The 22058-nt window shown below is 41.1% G+C and overlaps 1 protein-coding gene across 4 annotated transcripts in view; it reads right to left on the reverse strand.

The window, feature by feature from the left end:
- Window positions 1-22058, reverse strand: part of LOC142401421 (actin-binding LIM protein 3-like) — a 56861-nt gene that overhangs the window by 17540 nt on the left and 17263 nt on the right. For all 4 annotated transcript variants that reach the window (XM_075486833.1, XM_075486831.1, XM_075486832.1 and 1 more), the window contains exons 3-11: window positions 13555-13738; window positions 12208-12320; window positions 11523-11649; window positions 11286-11379; window positions 10884-10971; window positions 4073-4131; window positions 3681-3761; window positions 3239-3400; window positions 3097-3126 (exon numbers count right to left, since the gene is read on the reverse strand). In XM_075486833.1, coding sequence (XP_075342948.1) covers window positions 3097-3126; window positions 3239-3400; window positions 3681-3761; window positions 4073-4131; window positions 10884-10971; window positions 11286-11379; window positions 11523-11649; window positions 12208-12320; window positions 13555-13738 — 938 coding nt within the window. The remainder of the gene's footprint in view (window positions 1-3096; window positions 3127-3238; window positions 3401-3680; window positions 3762-4072; window positions 4132-10883; window positions 10972-11285; window positions 11380-11522; window positions 11650-12207; window positions 12321-13554; window positions 13739-22058) is intronic.

Below are 22058 nucleotides of genomic sequence, written 5' to 3' on the forward strand. Positions count from 1 at the left end.
TGGTAAAAAATCATTTTCACCAATTTCACAATTGCATATTTAAAATCTGATGACATAAATGTGTCCTTTTAAATCTCTCCTTGTACTCTCAATTTAGTATTTACCACTTCTAATTATAAGAAATACGCCCGTTTTTAAAATAAACTACAATTATTTGCGCCGTGCTATGTATCTGATCCAAATTAGCGCCATATTTGTAGTTCTTCCCAGTTTGCAAAGTAGGGTTTTAAAAACATATATATATTGAATATATCAAATATCTAGTGCAGCCGAATTAGTAATTATACTTCATCTTCATGAACACATTCTTCAACAGGTTCAGTTCAGGAACAAGCTCACCATCCTCCCCTCCTGTTCCCAGCCAAAGAGACATCCCACTCTCCTCTGACCCACAGCTTTCCTGTAACATCTCCACCTCCACCTCAGTCATGGATTCTTCTGCTTCCACTAGTTTGTCTTCAACCAAATCAGGAGATGCTGCTGTCCCCTTTGCCTCCCCCTCCCACTTTTCTGTTTCTAGAAGTCAGGTGAAGAGGCAGTTGGAGAGACTGAACCGGAACAAGGCTGCAGGTCCAGATGGTGTCAGCCCCCGAGTCCTGAAGGCCTGTGCAGAGCAGCTCTGTGGGATTCTGCAACACCTTTTCAACCTTAGCTTGACCCAAGAGAAGGTACCACTGTTGTGGAAGACATCCTGTCTGGTTCCGGTACCAAAGAAAACTCATCCTTCAGATATCAATGACTACAGACCTGTTGCCCTGACATCCCACATCATGAAGGTCCTGGAGAGACTCCTGTTGACCCACCTGTAGTTTGCTTATCGCCATGGAGTTGGAGTTGAAGACGCTATCATACACCTGCTTCAACAAACCCACTGTCATCTGGACAAAGCAGGCAGCACTGTGAGGATCATGTTCTTTGATTTCTCCAGTGCATTTAAAACAATCCAGCCTGATCTGCTTCGTCTGAAACTCCAGAAGACTCAGGTGGAGGCCTCAACAATCACCTGGATTAATGACTACCTGACAAACAGACCACAGTTTGTCAGACTGAAGAATTGTGTGTCTAACCAGGTGATCAGCAGCACAGGAGCACCACAGGGGACTGTACTCTCACCATTCCTTTTCACTCTGTACACTTCAGACTTCCAGAACAAGTCAGACTCCTGTCATCTACAGAAATATTCAGATGACTCTGCAGTAGTCGGGTGTATCAGAGATGGACAAGAAGCTGTGTACAGAGAGCTGGTGGACCGCTTTGTGGCATGGTGTGGGAACAATCATCTCATCTTGAATGTTAACAAAACAAAGGAGATGATTGTAGATTTCAGGAGAAACAGGGTCAGATCAAACCCTGTTTCCATCATGGGAGAAGAAGTGGAGGTGGTGGAGGAATATAAATACCTTGGTGTTCATCTGGACAACAGACTGGACTGGAGACACAACAGTGAAGCCATCTACAAGAAAGGACAGAGCAGACTGTACTTCTTGAGGAAGCTAAGGTCCTTCAAGGTTTGCAGCAAGATGTTGCAGATCTTCTACAAGTCTGTTGTTGAGAGCGTCATTTCCTCTTGCGTCATCTGTTGGGGCAGCAACATCAGAACCAGGGACCTAAAAAGACTCAACAACCTGATAAGGAAGGCTGGTTCTGTTCTGGGGACGACTGTGGAACCTCTGGAGACAATAATGCAAAGAAGGATTTTGCATAAAATCAAGAGAATTATGGACAACCCTGAACATCCTCTCCATGAGACTGTTATCGGAAAACAGAGTCTCTTCAGTCAAAGGCTTCTTCAGTTTGGATGCAAAACGGACCGCTACAGGAAATCATTCCTGCCCACAGCCATCAGCATCTATAATAATTCCTTGATTTAATTGAGTTACTTCAACATTTAATTTCCCTCTGGGATAAATAAAGTATTTTTGAATTGAATTGAATCTATATGATTGAGGTTTGAAAAAAGTCAAGATGTTGGTATATGTTAGATATTCTAACTGTTATTGTCGAAATGTGGTTTTGAGCTTCTTCCGTTTTGCAAAGTAGGGTTGGAAAAACAGACATCTACTAAATATATCAAATATCAAGTACAGCCAAATTAGTAATTACACGTGATCTCGATGATCAATACAAAGAAAAATTAAATAAATTTACTTCAGATACTTTTAGAGCCGCACCATGTAATATCATACTAAATCAACACGGTACTCGTAGTACTTCCGGTTTGCAAGGGTTATTTATAGTTGCATAAAAACAGATTATATGTGAGTATAATATATTTATGATGAGTATATTATGAGAGATACACGTTTGGTCAATAAAGTTGAAAAACAAAAAAAAAGCCCATGTCTGATAACAGGCATTCTCTCTCTACTGGCTCACTGAAATAATGGCCCACTGATAGAAATGGTTGATAATGTTTTATCAACCATTTCTGTGATAAGGTCACTATTGTTATGTGGCTATATCTTTATATATATATACACATTTTTTATTTATTTTTTTAAACTAAATTACGGGGAATGTCGGCACAGGTCAGTGACGTTGAGATAGCAGCGTCCATAGCAACAACCTTAACAACGGTAGAAAACGTGATATCCTTACGTTTTTTCAAGGAGATACCAAAATCTTCGGCGAAACTAAGAAACGAAAGATCGTCTACATTCTCTGAACGAAGATTCTGAAAATATTATGCATAGTTCTCGCTAGAAATGCCATCGAAATGCATACAAATGCAGATGCTTTCTTAAAATATTATGTTTTTCACAGAAAAAAGGTTGACAGTCGGCCATTTTCCTTTTTTAGCTGAGGGAAACTTGATAGTCATGTGACCTGGTTGCTAAGCAATGTAAATGAATAGGCCAAATAAAACGTGGTATTGTCACAATTTTGGGGGCCAAATTGTGACAATACCACGTTTTCCCTTGTGGACCAACATAGTTATTAGACGTTTTTCTGTGAGACTGGGTTGGCACACATTACTTGTGAACTGTTGCCCATTTGGATGGATTAACCTTCTTCTCTATTTTGTATTCAATTCACCGGAGTAAAACAAATCGAGTCATTAAATAAAGATGAAAGACTGTTGGATGAAGTACTTACATGGGAGTAGGGTGATAAGGAGCCCAGTGACTGGATAAGAAGAAGAAGAGGAAATGTGTTACGGTTACTTTCTTTTTATCAGATTTCTGTTGTAAAGACATTCTAAATCAACTTGTTTTTGGGTTTGTGTGTGCGTGTATACCTGCCCACAGTTGTATCTCTCCAAGGTGTCGACTGAGAGCTGTGAGTGTGGACGGTCAGCCTGATAAGGGATGATGTCAGGTTGCTGGATGTCATATATAGCTTTGACCCTGGGCAGAGCTGCCAGCTGTTTGTAGTCTAAAACATCACCGTCAGCCTTAGACTGTATGAGAGACACAAGAGGACGCACACACAAACATGATAATAGATAGTGATTGAGTCATAGACATAAAAGACTAGATGACCAGTAGCCAAAATATATCTATTTTAAAAACCATCTAATAAGCTTCAGACATACAGCCATGTTGGAAAAACCTCTGATGGTGAGACTGACAGACAAAAGTGGGAGCTTTCAGGAGACTCTTAACACTTCTGTCTCTGTTGGTTAGATCTGAATGACGGCTGTGACAGCTGAGGACCTAACTGTGGTGACAGCTACTCACACAGATGAGCCGGTGAGGGGAGCCGAGAAGAGGGGACGAGCCTGTGGGAGAAATGGACGCCGTCTCAGAGGTACGTCTCAGCTGGTGGGTCACAAATAAGAGCCGGAGAGAGAATATGAGTGAAATTAGCTCCAATACAACATTCATGGGATGCAGTTTTGTTTTATCAAGCAGCGCATATTTGATTCTATACCCTTTAAACCATTTCAGTACATTTAATTTTTCTTTAATGACTAAATGTGCAGCTTGTGAATCCTAAACACTTTATAGCTGGTAGCCTTCTACCATTGAGTGCATCATTCTAGTAAAATGTACAAAGAACCACAGAGAGGGCAGAAACAGAACCAGAGAGGAAGGGCAGGGTGGGCGCAGGTGTTGTGAGTATCACTCACCCTCAGTTTTCTTTCCAGCCGGGCTGCCTCTTTACATATTGGGTGCCAAACCTCTGAACCTGCACACACACACACACACACACACACACACACACACACACACACACACACACACACACACACACACACACACACACACACACACACACACACACAAGTTTAGCCTGATTCTATTTGGTTTATTGTGTGAAGGCAGCAGTCATGCAGTTTTATGAGCTCCAGTGAAGAGTAGATCAGTCCCTCTGAAGTGCATCAGTTAACAGCACGAACACACATATGCTCACAGGAGGCAGGGTGTAGGGCTGTGGAGGCAGTTTGTATGGTCTAAAACAGGATGGATGGAGCTCCTCACACAGATAAACATAGAGGAAGAGAATTTTTAGCTGTGCTAACAGTATGGGTTTAAGGGGCCATTTTAGGACACCACTTTGTCCAAAAGTAAATATCTCAACAGCTACTGGATGGGTTCCCTGGAAAATGAATGACTTTGGTTATTACCAGATATCTTTTCATCGTGGTTACTACTCTAATTGTTGGATAAACACAGCACCTCCCATCAGCCTCCATTCTGCTTTGTGTTGGTGCCAATGACCATGTGTTACCATCATTACACAGTGAACCTTAAACCTGCGAAACATCTGCATAATTAGCTTAATCACTGTGCGCATATTAGCATGCTGATTTAGCTAAAAGCACAGATGTGGCTAGGTACAGCCCAGTGTGCAATCAACAACAGAAATAACAACACAGGTTTTGTAAAATAAACAAGACAATAATAGAAGATGGAAAATTATACACTTTGTCTGAGTTCATGTATAATCGCCCTAATCATATATATATATATATATATACATATATATATATATATATATATATATATATATATATATATATATACATATATATATATATATATATATACACATATATATACATATATATATATACACACACACATATATATATGTCTTATCTTGTGTATTTTCTGTGCATTTATCTCTAGAACCATGTGCTCAAATTAAGGAAGAGGAAGTACAGTTGAGTGCTTTGAATTATGCTGAATTCAGAGCATCTTATGGCGTCACGTTTCATCAAACTGGATTTTCCACCTCACAGGATTATGTGAGAATGTTCTAAAAAGTGGTCAGCACCGTCGCCTCACAGCAAGAGGGTTCCTGGTTCGAATCCCGGCTGGGACCTTTCTATGTGGAGTCTGCATGTTCTCCCCGTGTATGTGTGGGTTCTCTCCGGGTTTTCCGGCTTCCTCCCACCGCCCAAAAACATACATGTTGGGTTAACTGGTGACTCTAAATTGAACCTCGGAGTGAGTGTGTGTGGTTGTTTGTCTCGGTGTGGCCCCATGATGGACTGGCGCCCTGTCCAGGGTGAACCCCGCCTCTCGCCCAGTGACAGCTGGGGTAGGCTCCCAGGTTTTCAGAAGCATTTATTTGTCACAGCCAATGGATATCAAAGGCAACAACATGGATCGGGGAAACTATTTTGAGGAAACTCAAACATTTTTGACATTTTATCCTAAGGGGAGCTGTTGATGTTTTTATCTAAAAACAAATTGACTGAACTTCTTTTTTTTTTTTTTTGACACTTTTTTTTTGTGTTTATATTACTCAATATTGACAATAAAAATTCCAATGAGCAATATTACTCTATTATGAAATTCTGCTTAAATTATGGCACCAACAATTTAAAAGTTTAAAAGCCCACCAAGAAAGAAAAAGAAAACAACTAAGATGTAGACGGGAGAGTGGGACGAGTTGATACTGCAGTACACGGTTCACTTTATCACACACCCTTACTAATTTATTTATTTATTTTACTAATAAATGTGAACAAAGAGGTCATCTGAGAGAAAAGATAAAGGGAGGAGAACAAAGAAGAAAAGCAAAGAAGCAGAGGATGACCTACAGAGCAAGAGACGAAAGAGGAAATGAACAAAGGCTATTAGATCTTATTCAGAACACTAAACCACTAATGTCAGGATGTTACATGCATATGGATCTGATAGTGATAATGACGTTAATATATCCGCTCAGAACGCACACGCACACACACACAGGAGTATGTATCATTTCCTTGGGCCTTGGGGCAATGCAGGCCATCAGAATGGACTCAGTTAGCTGATCATGACTCTAATATACAACTACCATCAACACCATAAATCTAACCTGCACACACACACATGTGCCACATATACACAGCAAGCAGACACACTCGCTCACAAACCAGCTCACAAAATCAATACTGTAGACAGAAACCATGCGTGGTGATTCAGTGCACCCCCATCCCGCCCACGCTGCTCAGCTCTGCTGCCCAACAGATGTGTGGCCTTGAGATCCTTTATCTCCTGGACGATGAAAATCTACATTGTGCAAAGAAAAGGAATTCAGTCGCAAACTGTGCAGTTCAGAGATTATCAGTATGAAGTTTGTCAAACACTTCCTATGAAATGGTAAGACTCCCTTTTTTCTTTTATCACATGTTGTTAAGGAATGAGGTCTCAGCTGCATTTATGTCATTTTCTCATTATGCAAAATAAGAATAATCAATTTAACAAACCAGCCCTTTGATTCTGACCTGTGATGTTCAATAATATAGGATGAAAGCAGCCAGTTGCAAAGCCACACTGACGTCTGTACTTCTGTATAAAGCAGCAAATATCTAAATGGCCTCAGGTGATTTCCTCTTTGCTGAATAATGCTGCCATGAGAAGCAGCACAGAACGTTGGGCCAATACATTTAGATGTGTCCTATACTTTTAAAGGAACATCTTTGACCCGTCTGAGTAATAAATGAGTCATGTTCATCATGAGTTCCTTTAGAGATGTGGGAGTGTTTCTTTTGTACAAAATCTATTTAGATTCTGCCAAAGAAAAAAATATCCTGTTTGGCACCACTTTTGGTGACCAAAAATACTCAGAAATCATCTTCCTCTTGTTGAGTAAAACTGCAACTGTAAGATTAATTTCAGATGGATAGATATAGAATATAAACTTTACTGTTGATCCTTGTGTAAAAGATAGCTCTGAGCAGTGAATATTTCAGTTTACCTTAGCAAAAATGTCTCAACATATTTGCTGGTTACAGCTTTCAAAACTAGAGGATGTGCTTGGTTTACATCAGTAACAGTATTAGAATGATGTATTCCTTTTGCACATCATTCATCAAATATGATTGGGAACAAATCATGTAGAGTTCAGCAGCAAATCAGACTGTTCCCATGCAACACATGTTTGTAAGGTAATGACTTCAAAATTAATTATGTTTGGATTGAGATCAGGTTTCAGCTGTTTGGATCAATAAAACAGTTAATAGGCAATCCTCACTAAGTCTCACACAATAGGCAGAACAGTTTCAGGTGTTAGGCTGTCAAAGAAAAGAGAATAAATGTTTAATTAATTAGGCTGTAATAAACAGAGCAGTGGTCACTAACTGAAAAATAAAACTTTCAGGGAGACAAACACAATTTTCTTTGGCCATATTTGATAGAAAAAATGTTTCTATCAAGTGGTCTTGGGTACATCCACTGTAGTCATTCTTTCATATCAGTGAGTGTTTCATCACCCATTCATGCTCATGAATGAGTCACGTGAGTCAAATGTTTTTACGGTGTAACGTAACGCTTTTCAACAAGCCTTTCCAAGGCCATCTCGAAGGAGCGTATAAGCCTTTAGCTGTTTCCATCACTATATACACTTTAAAACACCTGACTCATGATGGTAAAAAAACTTTTTTTATTCATTTATCTGTCTAATGGCTGGATGATGAGATAAAGCATCCGCAATTGGTTCATGAAAAAGTTATTCGTCTCCACCAAATACACACACACACACACACCATTTCCCATTCCAGACACGCATCGTGAGATTGATTACATGGACGCGTGTGCACGTGTTGGCCGTGCAAGTGTCGGTGTGCACGTGCATGTGTGTCCTGATTGAGCGTGTCTCACGAGGGTGGTTGCTCAACCCTCCTACAAGTCTGAAGTCATCAGAAGGAGGGAATGTAACCTTGGGGCGGCTATCTGGAGCTCAGCGCGCACACACAAATACACACAGAACCACAAAACATACCAGCACATCCACCTGCATTCAAATGCAGACACACAACTATGAAAACTTACATTCAAGCAGACACAGAGAAAAAACATGTGTGTATTCAGAGGTATAGATTAGAGCACACACACTTTGTATCTCTCCCTCTCACACACACACACACACACACACACACGCACACACACACACACACACACACACACACACACAGACTTGAAGTACAACATGCAAATGCTACATTTTACTGTTGGCTCTGGGCGGGAGAGCAGCAGAATGCCAATGAGGTGAAACAGGAGGTGTCCACCTGTGTGGCGACTCTGACACTGTGTCACGGTACAGTACCTCCACACTTAATCTCCCTAAGGCCAACTTCTTTGCGATACACAAAATGTATTTTTCCGCTTTTAAGTGTTTATCCTCACATTTACTTTAGTGTTACTATGTAAATATATTTTTCAGACTCAGGTTTATCTTGAAAAGCTGCAGTGTTCTTATCTTATCTGCTACAGTACTTTCATATGCACCTATTTGCATTGCTATCCTGTCCTTAAATAAAAGTTGCTTGTTTTCTTTGAAATATCTAACAGCATTTTTAATGCAAAATGTCTTATTTGTATATTATTATTTTTACAGTGTAATGCACTGTGTGTCATTTCCAACACTTTCGCCTTGGCCATCAATATTGCTTTTGAACACAAATTTTTCTTAAAAGATTCACAAAGATGTTCTGTTTAAAAATTGGTATCTGTTTCCTCTTCTACTTGTGACAGCAGCATGTGGGACATTTCGTTTTGACGTGCACACTCAAGTTTGCTCATACAGTCAAGAAGATTATCAAGATTCCTCACATCCCTCTCTCAGATGATGTCCCTTCTGCAGCCGAACACAGATTACTGTCGTCTAATTAAAAAACAACAGGAGCTCCAGGATCATTCTGGTTAGTCGTCCACTGGTGGTCTCATTCAGAATAATTCTGTCAGTGACAGCTCAGAGTAATGGAGCCAGCAGCAGAGGTGAAGGATAAAAGGTAATTGACTTCAGCCTTTGAGTATATCAGATGGTGGATGGTGTGTACAAGTGCATTTGTGTGTCTTTACCATTCAGTCTAGCTACAAGTGTTATGTTATGTGAAATCAATAACCTTTTCAATGGTACTTCGTTAAAAGCACCCTTTTATCTGGTCCCCACATCTTCCATCTGTCAGGCTTGGCTTCTCTTTGCCACACATGCATGCACAGGCATATATAAGCCAGAACCCTATCAAATACTTGAGCTTTACCATGAATCAAAACTCACTTTAACTCCCAACGGCTCTTTTGATGTGTGTTAGGGAGATAACACTGGCCAAAATGTCGTCCCATTTCATTAATCTGCTCAAGTTTACAACTCAAGTTATTCTGCACAAAAATAAATAATGAATTCATTATTTATTCATTTATTATTATTAATGGCTATTAATACTCCTGTGTAGAAAGCCCCCGATAGCTCCCCGATAGCCCCGGATAACAACAACACGGCAGCTCTGAGCTAATAGTGCAATAGTACCTGTTCATTCATTCACTGTTTTTAAAGTACTGGTGAAATAAAGACAGATAATACCTTATTTAGAGGCTGTATTGTCTCTGCCCTGTTCTCTGCCGTTATATGGATATACGCCGATCTCCAGGGATCTAAATATCTTCCGAAGGACGAAAACTTTCACCAAACTGTTATCGGTGAGTAGATGAACGTATTTCATGCCAGAAATAAGGTCCAGGTTTAAACAAACCGAACTTCTCCTTTAAGGACACGGCTGGATGGATCGTGCTTTAAGGCTGTTGCAACCAGTGGGACATTCACTTGTACAATGAGGCTTGGATCACATTAAATACCATTAAATTCTGAAAGCAAACACCATCTCTGAGGGGCTGAAAGAGAAATGATGATGGCTTCTACAACAGGACGCTCAATACACTTCAAAACCCACACCGGACTACCCCAAGAGGTGCAAACTGAACCTCGAAGCTCACAGTCTCCTGAACTAAACATAAAGGAAAATATGTGCACAGACCAGAAAAGAGCATTGCATGAATGACAGCCCAATGTCACAGAACTAGAATGAGAGAAGAACTCCAAAACACGATCTGAAGGACTCCTAGTTATCACAGAAATCCAAAATAAGCAATGATACTTGCCATAGGGGTTGTTACTTAGTAGGCAAACTTAAGCTTAAGTCCTTTTTCAGTAACTTTGAAACAATAATATAATATTCTATATTATATATAGTATTATAAAATATAAATTTCTAAATAATTTCCCTTCTTTACTCTAAACCTTTTAAACACCAGCTCATTCTTTACTCGCTTTGCATGTCACAGTAACAGAAACTCAAACTTTTGTACTCTATATATCAACATACAACTTAAAGGGAAGCAGGTCCGTGCAATATGACCGTGCAAACAGATTTATGTCCCCACAACATGTCTTATGCAAGCACAAACACAGTTTCACAGAGGCAGCATAACTCACGAGCCATCTGGATCCTTGCAGGGTACAGCAAATTCAATAGATGCTCCAAGTATTTTTATGCCTGTTAACTCTACAAATGCAGAAGCATTTCCTTAAACATTCATCATATCATAATTCAGTACCATCTGGCAGGAAATTCATCTATAAGTAACGGAAGCCTTCGTATGAGGTTACCACAGATTATCACCCTAAAAACCCAGTTTCTCCTGCTCTCCTGTGCTGTTTTCCATTACCTGTGAGGTACATTTCCTCTCCCTCCAGGAACATCATATGGCAACGGGCACACCTGGCACAGCTGGGGTGGTAGTGCTTCCCTCCAGCCTGTAGGACAGATAAGGGAGTGGAAAGGAAGAGAAAGGAAAGAAATTATGCACAGAAAACGAGGACAACGTGGTGATAAGAAACAGAAAAACAATGCAGAGTGATGAATGAAGGGAGGTACGATAAGAATTAATGGGACAGAAAAGCTGAGAGATTGTTGCCTTGTTGGATTTCCAAAGCTGCTCTGACATCAGTCACACACACATGGACACAAACACATAGACAAAAATTCTGCACATGACTAATTGTCCGTCTATCTGTCCCCCCCCCACACACATACCTGTTTATGCAAATGCAGCAACAAATGCTCTCACCTCAAGTACTCTGCCGCTGATATACCTGCTACAGCTGTCACACCTGATCCCAAACTGAGTGTGGTAGTCAGTCTCACAGTAAGGTACCCCATCTCTGCCAACAGGACAAACTATTCAGTTTTACTCCTTGGCTTTGTGCAACTGTGAAGTGTCTTTTCTAAACATGAGATGTTGGTTTCTTCAGGAAAATTTGTCATATTCATGTCATATATTCCAGTGGAGGATCGAGCCACCTACTTGCTGATGTATTCCCCAGTGAGCGCACAGCCACATGTCCGACATTTGAAGCAGCTGACGTGCCACTGTCTCTGCAGAGCCAACAGGGACTGACCTTGTTTGATCTGTTCCCCACAGCCCGCGCAGTCTGCAGGAGAGGAGAGACCAGGAGTGCAGCAGTGAGAAAGCACACAAAGATGTTCGCAACATTTTCAGCATTTTTGCTTTTATCAACCTCCCTCTCTGCTCTCTCTTGCCATTTGGGTCTGCCAATCTTTCCTCTCCTCCCTCCTCCTTCACCTGTTTTCCTCATCCCTCTCTCCTGTCCTGACAGTCATACGTTCTATAACAGATAGAGCTCCCAGAATAAGGCTGCAAGACTACTTGAAGCAGCAGACCATCTTCTGTGTTCATGTGTGTTTTAGAAGCTGCAGGGACTGTGCATGTGCTTCTGGACTGTACAACTCTTATAGGAAAACGTTCTTACATGTAAGATGAGTTACAAATCATTTTGAAATCACATCAGTAGATTAGATAAAGCCGTAATTAGTGACTCCCACCAAAGCCACATATATTTTATTTCTCAGCACTATAGATCTTTATTGATATTGTCATCCATAATGCTGCATTTCAACAGAGCAAAACTTAAAAAAGTATGTTGCGGAATGCATGTGTGCACATGAATCAGTGTGTGTTAGTTGCTTACAGCTTGGTCCGTGGACCTTGACAGGCTTGTCGCTGCTCAGAGAGTTTGAGCACTGCTGACACACACATTTTTTCCCACAGAAGGTTACCCTGTCTCCAATTGGGAATGGACTCCTGAGAACAAACAGGCACACATATAACCAGTAATGCCATGCATACATGTCAGCAAAAGATTTCTTAATTTAGCAAATTCACAAAAACCACAAATTTCTTATGCACCCTAACCTCCCAGTGGTGCTGTGTTCCCATGTGCTGAGGGTTGGACAAATCAACCAACATCTAATAAATCAGGGGTAGAATGTTACAGATAGTATGTTCTCAGTGTAACCAGGATGACCTGACTGTCATTGTGATGCCGTGTGAACCTGCTGTCACAGACAGATATGAGAAAACCTCTGCATAGACGAGGAGTGACAATCATATATTGCCAGGCAGCAGAGCAACTGTTCGTTACAAGGTTCATAAAATCAGCGGAGAAAAAGAAAATAAAAATAGTGTAACTCTGACCTCTCTGAATCAGTAATATTGGCCCAGCTGTTTAGAAACCTTTACCACAAGACATTAACTGTGTCTTCCATGTAGAAGGATTTTTTTCTTAAAATTTCAAAATGCTGTTCTTTTATCTATAGATATAATTTCTCATAAACTTTCTGCTCTTGTGTAATACACAGACTAAGAGTATCGGTTAACTTAAAGATAAAAATCAGAGCAGTGTGTTTGCTTCCGTCTTTTTTAAAGACTGAGTGATCACTGAGTGAGCATGCTGTCTTTTATCATCCCCACCCTTTAAATTCCATGCACAGTTACACATTTTCTGATAAGTAATTCAAAAACTGTTGATCTGTCACTCTTAATCAGCTTAAACATGTTCGACTGACCGTGAACGTTTCAAAGAAGACATCAAAGACAGCATCTCTTTACACTGCTTCAGTTTTATGATGTGCAGATGAGCACAAACACCAGGATTTACTGGCCTGCACTACATAAGAGGCACACTGCCTTTTAATCAGAATGATCTACCTGTACTGTGTGGATAGACTTGGAAAGGTATTAATCTAATATGGGGCTCTTTGAGTGTCATTAGTTGCAGGTGTTTATAGGTCACAAGTTATAGATGAAGCAGCGATAGGAAGCTCTCTGCTGGTGTAACAGAGTTAGAAAGAAAGATGCCTTATTTCTGCACTATATTCATATTTTTGCAGTAAACATTTATTTATAAATAAATCCGGATCCACCAGACAATATTTCCAGCTTGCACTACCGTTCCTTTTCATCTGTGTGAGTTGCTAACTTTGCCCATCTACGTGTCTGCTGTAAATCCGTCCACACACGGACCCTCCTGCCCTACCTGCAGATGCTGCAGACGAAACAGAGCGGGTGGTACGTCCTCCCCAGGGCAGACACCACCTCTCCGGTGATGTACTGGTCGCAGCTGTCACACTGGGTGCCGTAGAGCCGCTGGTAGTCCTCTGTACAGATGTACTCGCCGGAGTGGTGGAAGAAACCAGAGTGCACCAAGTCACAGCCACACACTGGACAGAAAAACTTCACTGGATCACAAATAGGACATATCTGCAGTATGTGTTCAATCCTCTGCAGTGACATGTTATAGAAGACAAACTGTGATGATTACAACAATGACATGCTTTTAATGTGATCAGTGACCACACGACTCATGCTGCCGCTATGATTAAGGCCATAGTTGGTAGCCTTGTTTGACGCAAATATTCATGGTAATCCACTTATCTTCTGGTTCGTGGGGCGCCACAGAAACAATAATCACGATCAGCTCTATGTGTTTGTGTTCTGTTTGTGGGAGTGGATTTGAACAATCTGATGTCTGTTCTGACCTCTAAAGGGTTAATACTGTAATCTGGCTGTGGAGATTAGAACAGGAACTGTCCACTCTCAAATCACACAATATGCTATGGTTGTCTGCCCATATGAGTTCATATACAGAAAATATCCTGAGTTCATATGTTCATAAATTTTCATAAATATCTTTCACAGGATAATCTCACATTCATCCTGCACCATGACATCAAGCTCTTCTTCAGAGACAAAAGGGGAAAGGAGTCCTGCTGCATATGGTATGATCAGCAATCGACACAGTCAGTCAAATGGACGACATCACGAGAAAAACTGAAACAATCTATCTGCTGGGTTAAGTGATCAAGCACTAGTTTCACTTTGTATGAAGTTGACTCATTATCAACATAAATATTCTGGAAAGCATCCTCCCTGTACTTGCTTTGCCTTTAACTTTTGCTCAGTGAAAACAAGTTAATAGTGATAACAGCTAATTTGTGTTTGTACAAACTGGTGCATTTGTATGCATTAATGTAGGCAGTGTTGTGTGACAGACAGTCCCAGAAAAAAAGTGCACACGGTGTGTTTACTATATGGCCTGACAGTATGATATACGACTTTTATTAAGAAAAGGATTATTTCTGCTCCACTCGTGCCAAAAGTGAGGAGGTGGTTGGTTATGCACTTTAAAAGGAGTTAAACCATGATTTTCTAGAGTTGGAGGGAGCTCAGCCTCTCAACTTCTATCAGGTGTGTTTCAACAGTGTTCAAAAAATTATAGAAAAGCAAAATCATATAGAGATGAACAAATAGTGATGTGAGTAAAATCCTGCATCATGTTTTGCCAGTTCAGCTCTACACAAGTCAGCACGCAACATGACTGTCACTGCAACTTAACCGTCACTGCAACATGACTGTCACTGCAACATGACTGTCACTGCAACATGACTGTCACTGCAACATGACTGTCACTGCAACATGACCGTCACTGCAACATGACCGTCACTGCAACATAACTGTCACTGCAACATGACTGTCACTGCAACATGACCGTCACTGCAACATGACTGTCACTGCAACATGACTGTCACTGCAACATGACTGTTACTGCAACATGACTGTCACTGCAACATAACCGTCACTGCAACATGACCATCACTGCAACATGACCGTCACTGCAACATGACCGTCACTGCAACATGACCGTCACTGCAACATGACCGTCACTGCAACATGACCGTCACTGCAACATAACTGTTACTGCAACATGACCGTCACTGCAACATGACTGTCACTGCAACATGACCGTCACTGCAACAAGACTGTTACTGCAACATGACCGTCACTGCAACATGTCTGTTACTGAAATATGACCGTCACTGCAACATGACTTTCACTGCAACATGACTGTTACTGCAACATGACTGTTACTGAAACATGACTGTTACTGAAACATGACTGTCACTGCAACATGACTGTTACTGAAACATGACTGTCACTGCAACATGACCGTCACTGCAACATGACTGTCACTGCAACATGACCGTCACTGCAACATGACCGTCACTGCAACAAGACTGTTACTGCAACATGACGGTCACTGCAACATGTCTGTTACTGAAACATGACTGTCACTGCAACATGACTGTTACTGAAACATGACCGTCACTGCAACATGACTGTTACTGAAACATGACTGTCACTGCAACATGACTGTCACTGCAACATGACCGTCACTGCAACAAGACTGTTACTGCAACATGACCGTCACTGCAACATGTCTGTTACTGAAACATGACCGTCACTGCAACATGACTGTCACTGCAACATGACTGTTACTGAAACATGACCTTCACTGCAACATGACTGTTACTGAAACATGACTGTCACTGCAACATGACTGTCACTGCAACATGACTGTCACTGCAACATGACCGTCACTGCAACATGACCGTCACTGCAACATGTCTGTTACTGAAACATGACCGTCACTGCAACATGACTGTCACTGCAACATAACTGTTACTGAAACATGACCGTCACTGCAACATGACTGTTACTGAAACATGACCGTCACTGCAACATGACTGTTACTGAAACATGACTGTCACTGCAACATGACTGTCACTGCAACATGACTGTTACTGAAACATGACTGTCACTGCAACATGACCGTCACTGCAACATGACTGTTACTGCAACATGACTGTCACTGCAACATGACTGTCACTGCAACATGACTGTTACTGAAACATGACTGTCACTGCAACATGACTGTCACTGCAACATGACTGTTACTGAAACATGACTGTCACTGCAACATAACCGTCACTGCAACATGACTGTCACTGCAACATAACCGTCACTGCAACATGACCATCACTGCAACATGACTGTCACTGCAACATGACCGTCACTGCAACATGACTGTCACTGCAACATGACCGTTACTGCAACATGACCGTCACTGCAACATGACCGTCACTGCAACATGACTGTTACTGAAACATGACCGTCACTGCAACATGACTGTTACTGAAACATGACCGTCACTGCAACATGACCGTTACTGAAACATGACTGTCACTGCAACATGACTGTCACTGCAACATGACTGTTACTGAAACATGACTGTCACTGCAACATGACCGTCACTGCAACATGACTGTCACTGCAACATGACTGTCACTGCAACATGACCGTCACTGCAACATGACCGTCACTGCAACATAACTGTCACTGCAACATGACTGTCACTGCAACATGACTGTCACTGCAACATGACTGTCACTGCAACATGACTGTTACTGCAACATGACTGTCACTGCAACATGACTGTCACTGCAACATGACTGTTACTGCAACATGACCGTCACTGCAACATGACCGTCACTGCAACATGACCGTCACTGCAACAAGACTGTTACTGAAATATGACCGTCACTGCAACATGACTGTCACTGCAACAGGACTGTCACTGCAACATGACCGTCACTGCAACATGACTGTCACTGCAACATAGCACGTAGGGTACAGTCATAGTGAATGAAGGTACATGCTGCAGTATATAGAGTAGCACTATGATACAAACTCAATGAAAATGTAGGTTAGACGTCTGAAAGGCAGCCAACGGATCAAGATATCGGACAGGGAATTGAGTGTCTGCTCTGTAATTAAGCTAATGGCTCTAAACCCAGCGGGTTTAGTGAATGGATCTGAGCTGATCCACGCCAGAGACTCAGACAGAGGGGGAAAGAGCCAGACAGATACTGCAGGGTGGATGTAAGAGGTGGGGGGTGGGGGGGTATGAGAGTGCAACTGCACTTGATACAAGCCTAAAGACCAACCCATGAAGTGGTTCATTTTAATTTTCAAGGAGAAGAGCATCAATTAAAGTGAATAGGAACCTTGTGATCCTATGTGGGCAATTGTATGGTGTTTATTCAAGTGCTCCCTTTGTTACCATAATGCCATAGTGCGAATTACGGGGGGGGTTTGGAGGGGTTTGACCCCCCAAATTACAACTTCATCCCCCCTAAAAGAGGTACAAATAACAGATTGGAGGGGTTGAAACATTTATCGTTCTTATCCATAATTTAAAATATTACAACACACAGTATTTTCCATATTCATGCCAGGAAGATGCTTGTAGTAAAATGTCAGACACCCCTGAAGCGGACTGTACCATTTCACCTCGTCTGCCTGTCACTGGCTCACGTCCAAGTTGGCGTGTGCACGAAAAAGAATTTGCGCAAGTAGCTGTACTTGTGTTGCAAGTAGCTGTAGATGAATGTAAGTAGCTATCTAACTAGTTTATTACACTAAAGTTTCGCACTTTTCAGAGATTTAGAATTATATTGTGTCAGGTGACTTCAGACAAATGCTAACGTGCTACATGCTATGGCTTTCCATCTAAATGTGAAATGTCATCATGTGAATGTTTGCTTACATGTTATTAAGTGTTAACTCTGAGACCTGTGCACGTCACTCTGGTAACCTGCAGGCGTGCACTGTGGTCAAGTTGTAAACAATGCCTAAAGCGTGCTGCATTGCCAGGTTTGGCAGTTGCCCCCTTTTTACACCCTGGAGAAAATGTTGATCCCCCCCAATTGTGACTGAATAATTCGCACGCTGCACGATGCCACAGTTTGAGTACATCCTCTTACTACCGGGAGTGTAATTGTAAGCACAATATCCCTCACATAGATTGTTTGCAACAAGAAGCTGCATATATTCTATCAGTATGTAATTGAAAATGCAATCTGCTCTGCAGCCATCTGTTGGGTCAGCAGAACCGGTTACTCAAAGAAACTGTGGGAACAGATAAAGAAGGCTGGCTCTGTGCTGACGACTGCTCTGGAGGCCGTGGAGCTGAAATGTTGCACAGGCTGCTTTACAAAGTGGACAACATCACACGCCCTCCACACAACATACTGATCAGAAAAAAGACATTTCCTCAGTCTGAGGGGTTTTTAGCTCTGCTGCGATGAGGACCAGGCTAGAGGGTCATTCCTGCCCAGGGCAACAGCCTGTGCCAGGAGAGGGAACTTTATCTGCCTCTTTATTTGTTCTCATTCCTTCTTTTTACTTTTTCTTTTGGTAAAAAACAATATAAATTATTTTTTCCCCCACTCTGCAACAGTTTCTCTTTGGGTTTAATTACCATTAAATCTATACTGTTGCATAGTTTCACAGTGAGGGGATTTTATGTGACATGAAAAGAAAATACAAGAGAAGCACAGTCTGAACAGTGTAAGTAAATGGCGCCAACCATTCGAGTCTGTGAAAATGTATATTTTTCTAACTGTAACCATTAAACATAGAACAGGATTTGATCAAGCAATCTCTCGATTGCCATTGGGATCCGGTGGTAGCCCCCTCTAAAGAGATATTTTTGTCCTGGTGAAGTGCTGACATCATCACATCGCGACTGTGCACGCGTGGAAGCATCGTTAGAAGCTCGATGGAAGCTGTATCGTAGTAGAGAACTATGGAAGAAAACACAGATAATGTGCAGTCTTTGAGCTGTTATTGTGAAATGGCGAAAAAGTTTTCCATTTCCCGTGCACCAACGTACAAATTTTACAATCTGTCACGAGATGGCGTTGGAATTTTTCCACAAAAGTTGTTCACACAGAAATGAACTGCTTCACACTGGAAGGTAAAGGTAGTAAAGCTAAGATGAACACAAGGCAAGTTAATTCCAAACTTAAAAAAGAAAATATTGATTTTGTAATATTTGCCTATTTGATGACTCTTTTTGAGTTTGGAAAATTTCGCATGATAAATACCCAGGATTGAGCCCTATCTCATGACTATAATTAAACTGAATGTTTGTTCATTCTTAACTTGCATGACAGATCTGAAACTAAGGAGGAGGCTGTCCAACACAGATATACTTTTATCTTTCCCAGAAGAAAAATACTGTGATTCTCTCACCGGGATTAGCTGGAAACTTTTTCTCACAGCAAATAAAAACTATCATCTCAAACACAGACAAACCGAATTGTGTGTTTTTTGTTTTCCTCTAGCTCTTCTGTGGCGAAACTGCTGCCACAGAACTTTGAAATGTCAGCCTGACCTTTATTTGCCTGCCTTGGACTAAAGCTGTTTATGGAAGAGCTGCTGGAACACGCATTCATATTCTTGTGCGTAAACCGAACTTATACACTGTACATAAGCACAATACACATGTGACACAAGCCCGACAAGCCAACCATTCATGTTTCTGTGAGACTGAAAAGACAATGTTGCTGTGAGGCTTCAATGAGATGACATAAACAGACCCACAGACATTGCTTCCTCTCGTCTCTGTGTCCATTGGACTCAGAAACACTGGAGGATTGTGGCTGTGTCTGGCTCATCATTTCTCACACATTCATCCCTGTCTAAATGGAAAGCTATTAAGATGTGGAGGAAAGAGGAAAGAGGGGAGCTGTTGAGACTTGGCCTCTCTGGAGGGATCTCTGGCATATTTGTATTTCAAATGGCTGACCAAAAGCCATCAGTGACCAACATCTGTGCACACGTGTTCCCTTTTCTCAAGGAAGCCATGTAAGAAATAGCTGAATGGAGAGTCCCAATATTTCGTTGCTCAGAATTTTCCTTATTAGATTCATACAACACAAGCATCTTTGGTCACAAAACATTTATATGAATATAAGCTCTGCAATAAATTGTTATAGCAATGAAATATTTAGATTTCCTACATTTTTAAATCTTCCAAAAGAGTATTTTAGGAACACTCATATGTAGTTTCTTACTCTTGGTACATCCCGTGCTCCCTGCTCTATAAATGCCAGACCCGGAAACTGCATTGAGGTGAGGCAAGAAAATAATGCATGTTGCAATCCAAATATATATATCATAATTATTCAGATAAAGGTCTAAAATAATCTATGTCAATGTTGTGTTTCTTGCACCTGGATATGGCCAGTCATGGCATACACCAGAAAGTCAGTTCAAATGACTTAGCAACTATTAGCATGTGCCGTTAATGCTAATGCTTTGCAAACCATCATAGTTACAGTAGTGCACAATACTACAAACATCCCAACATCAGCTAAACAGTTCAATAAGCTGGCCAGTTGGAGAAATACAATAGAACTGTATCCTTTTAACTGTGTGCAACCGACTTATCAAAAGGCACGGGGCTACACCGTGACAGTCACTTTTTATTTAGGCCACAAATTATGCCAGAAGGCACCGATGATTCTAAAAATTGTTGTTTTCTAAGTTTCTATTGGTGTATTTAAAATCTCTTTTTAAAAAAAAAGAAAAAAGTGAATCGCCCTCATCCTAAACTAATCAATTAAAGCAGGGGTCCCCAACCTTTTCAGCACCAAGGTTCTGCAATTTGTTCCCGCGGCCCGGTCGGGGGGGATACTTTTTTTTTTTTTTTTTTTTTTTTTTTGTACTTTACGTTCAACAGACATTACATTTAGCAGATGCTTTTACAAATTAGGATATGATGACAGACAGACAGTCATCATTGAAAAAAATAAACGTGCACAATCGGCCTCCTATAATGCAATCTATGCAGTTTCCAAGTATAGAATCTAGCGAGTGAAATGAAAGAATTCCCGATTTCCATGTCTTTTAAAAAAAAAAAAAAAAAAAAAAATTTTTTTTTTTTTTTTCCCCCCCCAATCTCACGGCCCGGTTTGGAATGTCTCGCGGACCGGTACCGGTTAATTCTCCGTTTATTTGTTTATCTTTATTTTTTTCATCAGTTACATCATTATAAATTAACATACCGCAAGAAAAGTCATTAACAAAAGGAGGAAAAAGAAGTGAGCCCATATTGTTTCCTTGATGTAAACACAAACTATACTGCTATTATTTAATGCAGTGTCATTCCAAAAGACAAAATCCCTCTCCATCAGTGAGCATGTCAGCATGCGGACAATGCTGGAGTTCGACTTCACAGAGCTGCTGGAATGGCTGCATCAGTCTTACACTGACAAATGGTGACACTATACCACAGTAACTCCTGTCTGTATCATATAGTACACAAAAGTGTGCCTGGGCAGAAATAATTCAATCTGACAAAGATTTCACTGGATGCATTTAAAGTGTAACTGTAATAGAAGAAGAAAGTATAGCAGCAAATGTCGAGAACACGCCCCTGGAATATGAATGAGAATGTGCCTTCTTGCAACCTTGTATTATTCCTTCTCCATCACATGACATCTTGTGTTTTCTGGACAGTTGGGGCAAACCTTCCTGCTGACTGAAGCTTCATTTTCAAATAGGTCAAAGGCTAGTCAGATGCTCCAATGCCAGACCTGTCAAGCAAGACATCAGGACCATCTGACTCCCCCTGACCTCACCTGTTGTCCAAAACTGAGGGTTTTCTACATTAAGCCTCTTCTCTGTGTGCTGAATCAGCAGCACCCAGGAGCTAAATAAAACCTGGCAGCTCACACACAGCAAAACACTGCGCCACATGGGGATTCTGTACTGTGTTAATGAACTGTAAGTCATATCAGTGATTATCAACATCATCGATGAGCAACAGCAAAAATATCTTTTGTTGGCTTT

The sequence above is a fragment of the Odontesthes bonariensis genome, chromosome 16 (assembly GCF_027942865.1).
Source record: "Odontesthes bonariensis isolate fOdoBon6 chromosome 16, fOdoBon6.hap1, whole genome shotgun sequence".
NCBI lineage: Eukaryota > Metazoa > Chordata > Actinopteri > Atheriniformes > Atherinopsidae > Odontesthes > Odontesthes bonariensis.